Source organism: Natator depressus, chromosome 3 (genome assembly GCF_965152275.1).
Source record: "Natator depressus isolate rNatDep1 chromosome 3, rNatDep2.hap1, whole genome shotgun sequence".
NCBI classification, from domain to species: domain Eukaryota; kingdom Metazoa; phylum Chordata; order Testudines; family Cheloniidae; genus Natator; species Natator depressus.
This window is the reverse complement of record NC_134236.1, coordinates 169,209,732-169,225,696: the sequence shown is the minus strand read 5'-3', so window position 1 is coordinate 169,225,696 and position 15,965 is coordinate 169,209,732. Positions and strand designations below refer to the sequence as shown.

The 15,965-nt window shown below is 43.7% G+C and overlaps 1 protein-coding gene across 1 annotated transcript in view; it reads left to right on the top strand.

Moving 5' to 3' along the window:
• The window catches only part of HHAT (hedgehog acyltransferase), a 393,415-nt gene that overhangs the window by 110,988 nt on the left and 266,462 nt on the right, over nt 1-15,965 (top strand). Inside the window, exon 8 of the mRNA XM_074949317.1 lies at nt 5,387-5,558. Within this exon, the coding sequence (XP_074805418.1) occupies nt 5,387-5,558 (172 nt within the window). The remainder of the gene's footprint in view (nt 1-5,386; nt 5,559-15,965) is intronic.

Genomic DNA, 15,965 nt, shown 5'->3' with positions numbered 1-15,965 from the left:
TGGGGGTTATGAGGTTCAAATATATGCACTGATCGTTGGAGCTGTGGGCACAAGGGATCCCAGTAAAGAGTGTGATAATGCGGAATCGGTCAGCGCTATGCCCGGCTGATGCGGCGACTCATGGTGTCGGACCATCAGGTGGTCAAGGGACATTTATTTAGAATATGTCACCAGACAGCGGCAATACCAGGAGAAATGAGACAGAGTGCCAATGAGAAGAGAAAACAGGAAAGTAGCTGAAATATTTTTTAATAGATCGTATTTATTTAGGGATAACTTACCCTAAATTCTCAATTACTGAGGGGCAATTTATATTTATTGTTACATTATTTAATTTTCACAAGTTATTTCTAGTATGACTTTCCATGGATACTGATATTTAAACGGTACTGTTAAATTTATTACCCTAATTTGGGATATTGTAGATTATGGATTATGTGCATTTTATGACTTTTTATACCAAACTTGCTATCTTTGGATAATTTAAGCATTCTACCTAGGTGAATAGAAACTTTTTTATTAATCTGTGCTGTAGATAACTTTAACATAAGCTTTAATAAAATGTTTAATTTTTGTATTACAGCTGTGCCCAAAGCCCCACCCAATAATTATAGGCCCTTTTATGCCAGGCACTGTACAAACACCTACAAGGACATGGCAGTTTCAGTAGGTCAAAAATGTCAACCAGCCTCTACAAATTCACCTGCAGAATTTGTGGGTGTTATGTACGCAAATACATGTAGCCCATATTAGAACCTAACTTCCCAATTTGTACATGCAAACACCCATATTTGCATACGTTTGTGGATGCCAGTTGAAACCTTGATCCTTCCACCCAAAATTTCAGAGGGTCTGTCTTTTGTACAGTATTCAAAATATTCATGTGCAAACCTGATTTAGGTGTGTAAATGTGTGTTAGCTTCTGTTAGTAGCTTTCTGCATGCACAAACAGATGCATGTGAAAATTTAACAGGCTCACAAAAGGGAGGCATTTGAAAATTAAAGCTCAACATCTGTAGTGTTCTTTGGTTTGCATGCTGTATTGTGTGTGACTCTGGAAGGCAATGTTGGTTTCCTACTAAACATTAGATTATATTCTAACCTACTTCAGGGAGAAGGTGGAATGAGACTTAGTATATGAATGCGTTTAATACAGTTAATGTCCTAGAATTTGGTGGGCATCCTGGGAAACATGCCACCTACAAAATTTAAATCTTCCCCCATATGACTTAAACTTGTGAGACCAGCACTTGCTCAGCAGATCGCCATAGCTCTTGCTGACCGTGGCAATGTTACAGGAGTAAAGCATTTAGTGCGACAAATTGTTTTTGAGCAATAAATCCAGTGTATTAGGTACAAACAGGAGAGTTTCAAATCACACACTGTTACTTTTTCTCTTCTCCTTTCTTATCTTCAACAAATATTTACCACTGCCATAGCCACTATGTGGAAAATGATTTTACTTCCCTTTGGCTTTTCCCAGCATCTAAGGATATTGATAAATATAGGATGATTATAATTTGTCTCTCGCATGTGGACTCTCTTAAGGTTATAGTGCTTGGGAACAACTAATAGTGTTTGTCTCTTTCTCCAGTAGTTGCTTCCGCTAAGGCTGTAGTAGCCTCTGAGGCTCCTGCCTGCCTGCTTTGTGTACCCCTTGGTCAGTCTCAGCAAATAGCATTCTCTGCCCTTCTGCAGCAGAACCACACTTGTTCTCTTGGCTCAGGGCCCTTCAAGTGATTTGGAGTGCATGTGAGCATGTATATGTGCACGGATGCATGTGTACAGGGGGATCCACTAACAATCACAGCAGGCTTTGCAGTTGGAAGAAGTAGCATCAGCATCCAAGAGCAACATCATGGGTAAACTATGGAGAGATGCAGTTTACGTTTAAATAATGCGTCCTGAACTTAAAATTCTTTCTGTAAATATGTGTGGGGGGGGAGTTAGTTCCAGGGAAATTGTTTTTTTGCTGTACAGTACAGTACTGTAGTCGGGAGGGTCCCCCGCCTTACCCCACACAGGCACAGCCCACTGGCACTGGAGACAATGAGGCAGGCAAGGAGGCTGAAGGTGCTGTAGGCTAGGAGAAGCACGTTGCGCAGCGGCAGCTTCCCCTCCTCTGCAAGCACCAGGGGTGGGGGGCTCAACCCTCGGCCCGCTCACTCCACCCCTTCCCCCAAGCCCCCACCCTTAACCCATCTCTTCTCCCCCCCCCCTTCTCCCCCTTTACTCTGCACGCCGTGTCCTCACTCCTCCCTCCTGCCCACGGCAATCAGCTGGCTTGCAACGTTCAGGGGGCAGGAAGGTGGGGGGAGGAGCGAGGACTTGGCGCGTAGGCTCCCCCTGCCTCCCGAACACCGCAAACCAGCTGATTGCCGTGGGCAGGAGGCAGGGGAGGGAGGGGGAGCCTGCATGCTGTGTCCTCGCTCCTTCCCCCTCCCTCCAGAACGCCGCAAGCCAGCTGATTGCCGCGGGCAGGAGGTGGTGGGACATGGGGGAAGGCGCTGATCCGCAGGGTCTGCCGGCAGATGGGAGGTGCTGTGCAGGGGGGCGGGGGTATAGGGGAGCTGATGGGGGGCTGCCAGCTGTGGACAAAGCAGGCAGCCAAATGATGTTATAGCAAAGCATTGCACAACTTTAAATGGAGCATGTTTTGTAATTGAGCAGGAACGTAAGATTGAAACAACATTAAGCAAGAGGATGTTAAGAGGAAGTTACTGTATACATAATATATGAATGCTTATATGCATCACTTGATGGTTTAAATGCAGCCACCTCTGGTGTATACCATGATTGTTCTTTGACAATGCCTGGCCCTATTACACAGCATATTAAAGCATACCTTAGTCTCTAAGGACAGTGTCAGGAGCCTATAGAGTTTAGGGTCTCTGAGCATATTTCCAAAGTTCATTGAAGTCAGTTGAGAGACTCCCATTACCTTTGGTGGGCTTCGGGTCAGGCTTTCTGTGGGAGATCACCTTGAGTGAAAACCCTACATTTTTATTACTAGCTGTCCCTCAGGCACTGAAAAATCTACTTTAAGACCCCTGCCTGGTTTTCTTATTAAAATGGTTTCCTTAAAATAGATGACCTGGTAGGTTATTTCATCCTCTACAAAGGCTATTTAACTAAATGCTTCAAAGATATTTAATTCCTTTTTATGAGAACAACAAAAAGTTGTACAGCTATTCAAAACCTACTCCTAAAGGTGAACTGAAAGAAACTAAGGAGAAAAGTAAATTTCTTGTCTCTTAATTTGCTTTATTTTAGTAGCTTTGCCTGTCAGAATTTTTAAATTCCAGGGTTTTTGTATGAGTTTGAAGGTAAAGTGCTTTCTTTGGAAAAAATTAACCCAACAGATGTTAAAGGGGAATAGATTGTTAATTGAAGATATTGTAGTTCTGTTTATCTCCCTGGAGTGACTTCTGTTAGCTTGTATCAGTGAGGAAATTCTATAACATGGTTACACTTGTGTGGTTAAAAATACATGTTAGTGCTGTAGGTTTGTTTTGAGGCTGTTCTCCAGGTCCTTCTGCTTGCTGTGGGGTTCTTGTGCTTTACACCAAAGCATCTGATGCTGGTCATTGTTAGAGACATGATACTGCATTAGATGGAACTTGGGACGGATCCAGTCTGCCAGTTCCTACATTCCTGTGTTCTCATGCGTGAAGAGACACTAAAATGAGGGACGTCAGTGGTAGATACATGCTGAGAGAAACATCAAGTTTTCTTTTCATGTGCTCTTTGAGAAGCTTGTGTTTATTTGTTAGCAGATACTTTTTGCTGGATCAAGTACTTAGGGTATAATTCACAGAGCCAGATACAGGTTTTATTAAAATGGACTTGTATTCTTCTAAGTGTTGGCAGCCCTCTAGAAATTAGAGGATTATAATTAAATCAGGCCCTCCTTGAACAACCTCAAATACGATGGCATTCATAGATTCATAGATACGAAGGTCAGAAGGGACCATTATGATCCTCTAGTCCGACCTCCTGCACAGCACAGGCCACAGAATCTCACCCACCCACTCATGCAAAAAACCTCTCACCTATGTCTGAGCTATTGAAGTCCTTAAATCGTAGTTTAAAGACTTCAAGGAGCAGAGAATCCTCCAGCAAGTGATCTGTGCCCCATGCTACAGAGGAAGACGAAAAATCTCCAGGGCCTCTTCCGATCTGCCCTGGAGGAAAATTCCTTCCCGACCCCAAATATGGCCATCAGCTAAACCCTGAGCATATGGGCAAGATTCACCAGCCAGATACTACAGAAAATTCTTTCCTGGGTAACTCAGATCCCACCCCATCTAACAACCTATCACAGGCCATTAGGCCTATTTACCATGAATATTTAAAGATCAATTAATTACCAAAATCATGTTATACCATCTCCTCCATAAACTTATCGAGTTTAATCTTAAAGCCAGATAGATCTTTTGCCCCCACTGCTTCCCTTGGAAGGCTATTCCAAAACTTCACTCCTCTGATGGTTAGAAACCTTCGTCTAATTTCAAGTCTAAACTTCCCAATGACCAGTTTATATCCATTTGTTCTTGTGTCACATTGGTATTGAGCTTAAATAATTCCTCTCCCTCTCCGGTATTTATCCCTTTGATATATTTATAGGGAGCAATCATATCTCCCCTCAGCCTTCTTTTAGCATTCGACATATTTGGTGCCCCCAGGCTCAGAATTTGTCTGGCAGTGGGGTGACAGGGTATCTGAATTGATAATGTGGGGGTATAGGGTGATCCATCTCCTGCCCTCGTTGGGATACATAGATACCCCTGCAGGACTGAACCATATGGAGCATCCATTAAAGCAAATCAAAAATGTGAACAGATGAAAACATGATACACCTGTTTCGGGGAGCTGCGTCATGGGATAGATTCAAGGCCTGTAGCACTGTCAAAGTATGCTGCATGTATGGTGACATGCACCATGCACTTGAATCGGGATGGCTAATGAGGAAGCTCTGAGCTGTTGTGGCTTGAAGTGGCAGAAGTACAAGTCTGTAGTGTAGACAGGATATAGAAGGGAAGTGTCCCTTTTCTCCATTTGAACGCCTGTGGGAAGATCCTCAACAGACAAAAATGGAACTGAATGCTTGTCAATACTGCTTCTAGTCCTGTGGGAGTGACTGAAAACATGTCGTGCATATCACTCAAATTCTCCTTCTCACTGTTTCCATTAACTTGATTAATTACTGTGACTTGGTTTGAAGGGTTAAATAGAGAATTCCCCAAACACCACACTGAAAATAGTGCTCTTGATCATGCAGATAAATAAAAAAGTTAAATTTTAAAAGTTGGCATCAAAAAGTCTATTTGAATGAAATGTCTGGTCATTTGTACACAATGTAACTTACTTTGATTTCTTCCTGTAGATGAAGAGACCAGAAGCCTGCAGTTTGAAGAGTAACCTTTGCATTTTACTGCTGGGCATAGTTCGCATTTTCTTTTGGTGGTGGTTGGCAGAGCTGATGATTCATCTCATGTATATCCATGCCATATACAATAGTTCTTCACATCTGGAAGCAGTGTCCTACTGGACTTTAGGTCAGTGTAAATATTACTTACTTTGAATATACTTGTTAATTACTTATTCATTACCTAATCAGTGCCCAAAAAATGTTTTATAGACACATAAGGCCAGAGTTTGCTTCCCCTAAAAAATTATAATTAAGACCATTTGAATATTTTGGATAGAAAGCTGGCTAGTTTGTCGAGCTTAACGGGTAGTGATCAACAGCTTGAGGTCTAGTTGGCAGATGGTATCAAGCGGAGTGCCCCAGTGGTCAGTCGTGGAGCCGGTTTTGTTCAACATCTTTATTAATGATCTGGAGGATGGCGTGGATTGCACCCTCAGAAAGTTCGTGGATGACACTAAACTAGGGGGAGCGGTAGATATGCTGGAGGGTAGGGATAGGGTCCAGAGTTACCTAGACAAATTGGAGGATTGGGCCAAAAGAAATCTGATGAGGGTCAAGAAGGACAAGTGCAAAGTCCTGCACTTAGGACAGAAGAATCCCATGCATCGCTACAGGCTGGGGACCGACTGACTAAGCAGCAGTTCTGCAGAAAAGGACCTGGGAATTACAGTGGATGAGAAGCTGGATATGAGTCAGCAGTGTGCCCTTGTTGCCAAGAAGGCTAACGGCATATTGGGCTGCATTAGTAGGAGCATTGCTAGCAGATCGAGGGAAGTGATTATTCGCCTCGATTCAGCACTGGTGAGGCCACATCTGGAGTATTGTGTCCAGTTTTGGGGCCCCCACTAGAGACAGGATGTGGACAAATTGGAGACAGTCCAGTGGAGGGTAACAAAAATGATCAGGGGGCTGGGGCACCTGACTTACGAGGAGAGGCTGAGGGAACTGGGGTTATTTAGTCTGCAGAAGAGAAGAGTGAGGGGGGGATTTGATAGTAGCCTTCAACTACCTGAAGGGGGTGTTCCAAAGAGGATGAAGCTTAGCTGTTCTCAGTGGTGGCAGATGACAGAACAAGGAGCAGTGGTCTCAAGTTGCAGTGGGGGAAGGTCTAGGTTGGATACTAGGAAACACTATTTCACTAGAAGGGTGGTGAAGCACCTGAATGGGTTACCTAGGGAGGTGGTAGAATCTCCATCCTTAAAGGTTTTAAGGCCCGGCTTGACAAAGCCCTGGTTGGGATGATTTAGTTGGTGTTGGTCCTGCTTTGAGAAGGGGCTTGGACTTAGATGACTTCCTGAGGTCTCTTCCAACCCTAAACTTCTATGATTTTGTGATTTTCAAATTCAAAAGTTAAAACAAATTGAAAAAAATGTAGATGAAATTTTCACCCTGTTTTTATGCCAACTACAGAGCTGATTGGAATTATTTGAAGTTTTGAGGAGAAAAAGGAAAAACTTAGAAATTTTTCACAATTCTTCCTTCCTATCCTGTTTTTCCCGCTCCAATCTGTTTTACTGTTCTAAAAAGACAAAATAGATCAAAAGGTTAGAGCAGGGTTCGGCAACCTTTCAGAAGTGGTGTGCCAAGTCTTAGTTTATTTACTCTAATTTAAGGTTTCGTGTGCCAGTAATACATTTTAACCTTTTTAGAGTGTCTCTTTCTATAAGTCTTTCATATGTCACTAAATTATTGTTGTATGTGAAGTAAATAAGGTTTTTAAAATGTTGTAGAAGCTTCATTTAAAATTAAATGAAAATGCAGAGCCCCCCGACTGGTGGCCAGGACCCGGGCAGTGTGAGTGCCACTGAAAATCAGCTCATGGGCCGCCTGTGGCAAACGTGCCATAGGTTGCCCACCCCTGGGTTAGAGCGAGGGAGTCCGGAAGAAAACAAGGTGGCAGGAAGGCAATGATCTGTGTATTTACTGTTTAGTTCATGATGATCACCATCATTGTGTATATATGTGTGAGAGACAGATGTTTAGTATTTTAAAATAACTTTTCCCCTAGCTCTTTTTCAGTTTCTTGTTCTTTCTTTTTGGTGGCTGTATGATAATTTGATTATAGATGCCTAAATATTATAATGAGTGCAGTATAAAGATGTTGATAGTAGTCACTGTAGTCACATTCAAGCTGTAGTTACGTTACATTCACAGATGCTAAGATCTTCTGCTGCTCTGTGATGTGTACCTTTGGGGAACCTCCCCCGCCCCAAACTCTTTGGATCAGTAAAGCCAGACGTGTTGCTCACTGAAGCAAAGGAGATGCCTCTCACTACCTCAGCTAGTTAGGTGACACTGCTGTAAGTACATAAGGGAAGATCTAATTCTGTCCAGCTGAGTACGGTGGTACACAAGACCCATTAATTAAGTACAGTCCTATAGCTTATTTTTGATCATCTGTGATCTGTGCTATACAGAAGGTCAGACTAGATCAGTGGTCTCCAACTTTTTAACGCCCCAAATCACTTTTTGAATCCAAGGGCAAACCAGGATCTACCTCACTCCTTCCCCTAGGCCCCTTCCCTTCACCAAAGCCCCTCCCACTCCACCACCATCCCCCTGTCACTCGCTCTCTCCCACCCACCCTCACTCATGTTGACTGGGCTGGAGCAGGGGGTTGGGATTCGGGAGGGCATGCGGGCTTTGGGCTGTGGCCGAGGGGTTCACAGTGTGGGAGGGGACTCTGGGCTGAGTCCAGGGCAGGGGGTTGGGGTGCAGGAGGGGGTGAGGGGTGCAAGCTCTAGGAGGGAGTTTGGGTGCAGGAGGGGGCTCTGGGCTTGGGCAGAGTGTTGGGGTGCTGGTGGGGGTACAGGGTGCTGTCTCTGGGAGAGGGTTGGGGTGCAGGAGGGAGTAGGGGGTGCTGGCTCTGGGAGGGGGGTCCGGGCTGGGGCAGAGTGTTGGGGTGCAGGAGGGGTTCCGGGGTGCTGGCTCTGGGAGGGGGCTCAGGAATGGGGGTTTGCCCAGTGGTTCCCGGTTGGCAGCGCAGCGAGGCTAAGGCAGCCCCACACAGCTCCTGGAAGGGGCCAACGTGCCTCTGGGGGGCACGTGGCTCCGCGCGGTGCCCCTCTCTGCAAGCACCACCCTCGCAGCTCTTCTGGCCAATGGGAGCTGTGGGGGTGGTGCTTGCAGGCAGGAGCAGCGCACAGAGGGAGACCTCTTTTTTCTCCCCCCCCCCAACCTCCAGGCGTGGGGCTGCGCTGGCCACTTCCAGGAGCGGCGTGGGTATGGGGTAGGCAGGGAGTTTGCCTTAGCGGCAGCCACACTACACTACCTGAGATCGCAATTGACTGGGAGATTCTCTAGGATTGACCAGTCGATTGCAGTTGACCGGTTGGTGACCACTGGACTGGATGATCACAATGGTCCCTTCTGGCCTTGGAATCTATGAACCTATGAACAGAAATTCAGCCCAGCAGTTGATGTCAGTCTTTAACAGTCCTGGGCCAATAGATGGCATCTGTATGCACAGGGGGCAAGCTGTGCTCCCTCCAGTGGAGGGCAGTGGTACATGTCCTCTCAAAGCTAGTTTGATGTACGTGACAGAAAGATAAGAGGTTTTCCTCCAAGCTTTTTTCCCCTCCCCTAACTCCATCAGCATTTGTAAAGGAGATTCTGAACTAACATTTTCTGTTCCAAACAAGAGTTCTTCAGTCAATTAAATCCAGTAGCTGCTGACGTTCTCCATATTCAGAGGGTAAAAGCTTTGCAGTGTTAAGTGATGGAACATGTTAAATCAAATGCTGACCAGTTAATAGATGCAAGACTCCAAGTTTAAGGGACAGCTATTCAAGAAGTAAGTGTGTGTGTGTGTGTGTGTAAATTATCAACAGTATTAAAACAGTAAATAAAAAAATTACTATTTGTGGAGCAGCTTAGGATGCTGATACATTCATTTGATGCAATCAGTATCACATTTCAATAACTAAAACTCATTTAGAGCTGGTGATTAGAAAATGCTTAAAATATCAGTTCAGGGGATGAAAGTCTATTTCAAAGCAAGTCTGTACTGTAAAACTTCCCTAGTCTGATTAAAATATGATAATCTGAACTTAAATAATAGTCCTTTGGAGAGCCTGTTTTTAGAAGAGGTGTGATTAATGGGGGATGGTACACTCGGACAGAGGGATTACAAGTGACATTGTAGTTAACGAAGATGGGTAGTTAAAGAGTAGGGTTCAGTTAAGTTTTCAAGGCGATGAAAAAATGTGACATTTTTACAGGTACATTCAAGTGCTTTAGTTCTGTCCAGTTCTGACAATCTGAGGCTGTTTGTTTATCACAATAATTGTGCTTCATCTCTCATTAAAGTCAAATCACATTAACAGATTTAAGAAACAGGAAATTTTAGGCTTAAATTCCACGACTATGTCCTTGTAAATAGTATTTAGTAGATCTATTTTCCTCTGATCCTTTCTTAGTTATACAGAGCTTTACATACCCTTTAATGTTCCTTGTACAGATCCAAATGATACCTTTATCTCAGATTCCATAGCATTGAAACTGCATACATGAAAGAGGGACTGAGGAAATAGACTGTTGATACTAAAGCAGTGATTTTCAACCTTTTTTTCATTTGTGGACCCCTAAAAAATTTTGAATGGAGGTGTGGACCCCTTTGGGACCCCAGGTTGAAAACCACTGTACTAGAGGATTAACCACATGGGATATTAAGGTTCCTGTGCCACTGTTTTCTTTTGTGTCCCATTTTTATTAATATCCATTTAGCTCTTGGCAGATTGAAAGCTGTGTGTATCATCTTGTGTATATTAGGTGTTGCACCACTTGTAAACTTCATAGTGAAGTGTGACGTAGTATTGCAATAACCTGTAATTAGGTCATGTAATGGAAATATGTAGAACTTGTGGATGTTACAGTTGCCCTTCCAATTTTTCTTGAATATTTTGGAGTGATATACAACGAAACCAGTCAATGTGGATAAAAGCAGCGTCTTAAAACTTGAGCAAAGGGTAACTCAGTAAATCTTGGGGACGCTTTGCCATGGTCAAAAGTATGCGTAAGAGGAGCATAATCAGAATAGCTTTTTGGTCATAAAAAGGTTCAGTATAATGTCTCTGCAAGGTACAGCTATAAGCATATAAAATGTTTATATAGTAACAGTGTTAATTTAAAAATGTCAAAGCATTTAAAAATATGAACCATTTTCTGCTGTGTCACAGATGTACTGTAAATGATACACAGTAGTTCGGGTTTTTTAAAAATGAAAGCTAACAAAAGAGCAGCACAGAAATGTTAACATTACCTGGAGCACATTGTCCATTTTTCACTGTCATTATTCACTCCCTCATACATACATAGAACTAAGAAATAAAATAGCGCCTAGGGCGAGCGGGTATCCATCATCAAGATAAATATTGTCTCCTTTGTAGCAGGAAACTAGCAAAGTGAGTTTCTCTAAGCAATGCACAGAAAGGTACGTGACTGTTCTAGATACCTGCACACTGATAGTATGTTGTGAAGCCCAAAGCTAAAGGTTCAAATGCCATCCAACACCCAAGAAGCATTTACACTTCAGTGTTAATGAATTTATTGAAAAGTGCTTTTGCTTTTAAAATCTGCTGATTTGTTGGCTGAGTCCTCATGTATGACTCAAACAGGTATGTGCTTAGGTAGAAACTTCAGCAGAGCTTATTTCTCCTCTCTCACTGCTCTTGGTTATAAATCAGCGTCCACCCTAGCTGTATTACTGTCACATTACATCTTCCTGGGATTAAGCCACCTCATTCCTTCTGGATTCACTTGCAGCTCCACAGCCTTAGCCATTTCTCTCCTCTCTCATACCTGTCTTCATGGAGGCCAACACTGACCTCATCTCTTCATACTGAGCTGAGCTAACCTAACCTGACTGTATGGTTATGTTTACATTGCCAAAAAAAATGGAGTTATATCGGCAAGTCTCAGCCTGGGTCAGCTGACTCTGGCTTGCTGGGCTCATATTACGGCGGTTAAAAAATAGCAGTGTAGGCGTTCAGACTCAGGCTGGAGCCAAGACTCTGAAACCAGAGGAGTAGAGCCCTGTGCGGATACAGAATTTATGTCTGTGGATGTAAGGTGGTTATCCATGGAGCTGCGGGGCTCTACCAGAAACTGCAGCGGTGAAAGCAGCAGCATGTTGGGCTGCCGGTCACAGGAGCCAGCGCCCTGCATGGGCAGCTCCTCCGGCCTGGCTGTATCGCTCCTAGCTCTGCCCACTGGGGTGGGCACCAGGCTGACCGGCAGCTGCCCCAGGTTGCACTAGTGTGTGCAAGCAGCTCGCATGCTCCCGGACAGGATACTCAGACCACTGCGTGGAAGGGACTCCTGTCCGGGAGCATGCGAGCCGCTTGCACACACTAGTCCGACTGGGGACAGCCGCCTGTGAGCCAGCTGCCCACCCCAGTGGATGGGGCTGGAGGTGAGACAGCCACGCCGGAGGAGCTGCCCCAGTGGGGTGTTGGCTTCTGTGAGTGTTGGCCCGACCATGCTGCTGTTTTTGCCACTGTGATTCCTGGTGGAGCCTGTAGCTCCGTGGATAGCCGGATCTGTGGATATACATTTTGTATCCATGCAGGGCTCTACTGGTGAAGGGGGTGGGTCTCAGAGCCCAAGGCCAAAGGTCTATGCTACTATTTTTAGCCCCATTGCATGAGCTCCATGAGCCCAAGTTTGTTGATCCAGGGTCTGAGAATCATTGCTGCGAGTCGTTTTTTGCAGGGTAGACACACCCTCTGTGGGACTTCTAGAATATTAATCATTAGAAGATCTAAGGGTTTCAAACTGTGTTGTAGCCTTGCTTGACCTTTCACTTGCTAGATACCTTCCAGTTTCCGGCCTCTTTCCTCAGCAAGGTACTGGACAAAATAGTCTTTTCTTATGTCTATGACCCAATTTTTCCAGCTCATCTCCCTAAAATGTGAGCATAGCCAATAGAAAGGAGCATAAACTACAGCAGTCAATATGTAATAAGGGAATTAGCAGGGCTGCAATGGAATTTGAAGGGGATTAAACCAAGTAACAATAAATACTTGAAGTATATCAGACACAGGAAGCTGGCAAGAGAGTCTACAAGAGGATATAGCAAAAATAGTGGAAAGGTCAAAAATGGGTGTCAAGAATCTTTACAGAGATGGAAGAACTTCCCTATGCAGAGAGATTGGAAGAGTTTACTTTAGAGAGGAGATGAATAAGAAGTGACATGATAAAGTTACACAAAAATAATGAAGGCTTCAGAGAAGGTATTTTCCCTTTCTTGTAAGTATAAGGGATCATTGAAACTGAAAGGCAGCAAATTTATAAATGGAAAAAGAAAGTTTTTCACACAATGCACGATTAGCCTGTGGAGCTCATTGCCACAAGATATCATAAAGGCCAAGAGCTTAGCAAGATTTTTTAAAAAGATAGGACATTTTTATGACTAATTAGAACACCCAGAATTGCACATTAGTGAGGATTTGAGAGAAACCGCAAAAGTCTGGAAGTGATATTAAATCGTCATGCTTCAGGGCATAAGCCAAACTCTAACTAATGAGTGTTAAGAAGAAACTTTCCTTAGGGGCAGATTATTTCATAACAGCCTATTGCAGCATTTCCCACACGTCTCTCTGATGCATCTGGTGCTGGCCACTGTCAGAGAAAGGATATGTGACTGGGTGGAGCAGTGGTCTAAACTGGTATGGTAGTTCTGGTGTTTCCAGAGCACTTTGCTCACTGTTTCTTTGCATAGAATTGTTCAGCTATCTGGAGCTGCATGTTGCAAAATAATAAACTCAGAGAAAAGTATATCAGTGCAGGGTATATCAGTTAATAAAGCCTGCCTATGGGATGAACAATGATACACAGAAAGTATCTTGAATTGATATTGTTATTTAAATACAAGTGCTGTGGAGTATTTGTTTAGCCCTGAAATCTCTGTTGAAGTTACTGTTGCTTGCAATTATATTTGTGACTCTCAAACTTTAGGTTAAATACATTGATGGTAATAATACTGGAAAACGTGCATAGATGATTAAAGTAAATAACCTGTCTGTTCGTTCTTTCCATTCCCTTACTGTTTTCCTGTATTACTCTTCCACCGACACTTCCTAATTTATGTCTGGTTTCAGAGTAACAGCTGTGTTAGTCTGTATTCGCAAAAAGAAAAGGAGTACTTGTGGCACCTTAGAGACTAACCAATTTATTTGAGCATGAGCTTTCGTGAGCTACAGCTCACTTCATTGGATGCAGCTCACGAAAGCTCATGCTCAAATAAATTGGTTAGTCTCTAAGGTGCCACAAGTACTCCTTTTCTTTTTGCGAATACAGACTAACACGGCTGTTACTCTGAAACCTGTCATTATGCAAGGCACTGCATTTAGCCGTATGGAGTGGAAATCTATCAACTGCATGAAAAAACTTGTACAGAATGAAGTGAGCTGTAGCTCACGAAAGCTCATGCTCAAATAAATTGGTTAGTCTCTAAGGTGCCACAAGTACTCCTTAATTTATGTCTGGTCATCTGTTTATGGACATAAATGTTCCTGGCAGCCACTGTAGCTCTGAGCAGTAATGCAGTGAGCCTTATGGATCAGTGAGCTATTGAAATAGTATGATCAGCAACTTTCTTTGAGATTTGGCAAATTACATTCACAGTGCATCAAATCTTTAAGTAGGAAAGCAAGTGCCATTCTGATTTCTTCTTTGGATTTTGTGCATTTAAAGGAAAGATTATTGGAGGGCTGCCCTAATTGGGCAGCAGCATTTTGAGCTTTTCACATTGATTATTTTTAGGGAACCTTATCTGTTATAATTGGAAAGCAGAAATTCATTCTTTAGGCTCCTTAACCAAATTGCACAAAATCTGTGGCTGTTTTGTTATATTTTCCCTTATTTGTATTGTATTTTAATTAATTATCTGGATTTAAATACAACAATATAAAAGAATGCTTATCAGGGGATTCATGTGCCTTTGCCATTAACTAAAAATACAATTCAAAAATCATTATGAAACCCAACTCAGCAGCACTTGTCCTTTCCCTATTCCTTCCAGCAGTCAGTACACACATCAGAATCTCCTGCACCGTGTGCTCTTTCCCATACAGAAATCCCACTTGCTGTAGCTCTATAATGTCAGCTCAAACAGATGTCTGGAAGGCCAATCAGCTTGGGCTGTTTTGAACTGGGGAGTGGAAGGGGAGTGAATTTCAAAGTGAGAGTTCTTCCCACAGAATGTGCTGCCATTAGCCCCTTTTCTTTGATACAAGAGGGACTCTAGCACAGGTACCTCTGCTGATCTCACCTGCAGCAGTATGTCTCAGGGAGGAAAGTCCCAGGGCCAAAAAAAACACCTCTACTCCTGCAGCCAGTTCAGATACTGGAGAACTAATGCCATGTGATCACAATGAGATATTCTATTTAACAAGCTAGCTACCTCACGCTGCTTCGAATGCATGTTGGGAGCACTGTTGCCAACTTTCATGCGGTAAATAAGCACCCTGACTTTCACCATAAGCCAAAAATCAAGCTAATCCCATTTCAAAACAAGGCAGAAATAAGCCAGTCCCTAAGAACCCCAGCACTCTATGTGACTGGATCCCCCCATGTGTGCAGTCTGGGACTGTGGTTGGCCTGCTGTGCACCCCTGACTCTCCCCCCGCCCTTACTCCTGCTTGCCGGGAGCTGATTAAAAAAAAAAAAAAGCTACAAGCCAAACAAGCACAAGCTACAAGCCAAAAACTAGCCAACAAGCAACTCACAAGCCAATTAAGCCACAAACAAGCCCAATTTCTGTGTTTTTTTTCTGTGGGTTTGGCATGTCTGGTCAGGAGTAGCCCCACATAGAATACATTATTATATTCCAGTCTAGAGGTGGCAAAGCACGAACCATGGGGGCAAACTGCACGCCCAAGGGGAAATGTCGCACCCTCCTGGACAGAGGTTGTTTAAGAGCAGCTGAGACTTTAATCAGATCTCTGTGCTGATAACTTTGGTTACAAACCAGGTTCAAACACCCTCAACTGAGAGGTGTGACTTAGCCTCTGTGAAGTCCTCCAGATAATTACCCCAGTACACCATAATGACCTCAGTCTTCTCCAGATTGTGTCTCAGCAATCTTGCTCCCATCCATACCCCGGTCTTGCTCAGATGCTGGGAAAGACACTTTGCTGCACTCTTTGGGCTGGGTGAGAAAGAGCCATGAATCTGGTTGCCATCTATGAATGTCACACTGAAAACTCTTTGGCCTGTATCTCCTCATTGACTCTCCTAATGGCTTTGCATAGCATACACATAGAATGAGAGGGGTGGCAGAGGAGAACCTTATGTGATCCCATGTGAGAGTTCTCTCAGGAGAAGAGCTATTGTGTGTGGCCTCCAGGGACCATAGGTGTGCCAGCAACACCCTCATGATCCATTGTGCTGAAGGAAGCTCAGAAAGCTAACCAGCTCATCACTCTCTTAATATGGTATAACCTCTCATAGCCCAAGAGACCCACACCTATTATCCCCATAGTAACCCTTGCCTCCAGTTCCTCCCCAGTAACATCAGTGAGTAGAAAAAAAA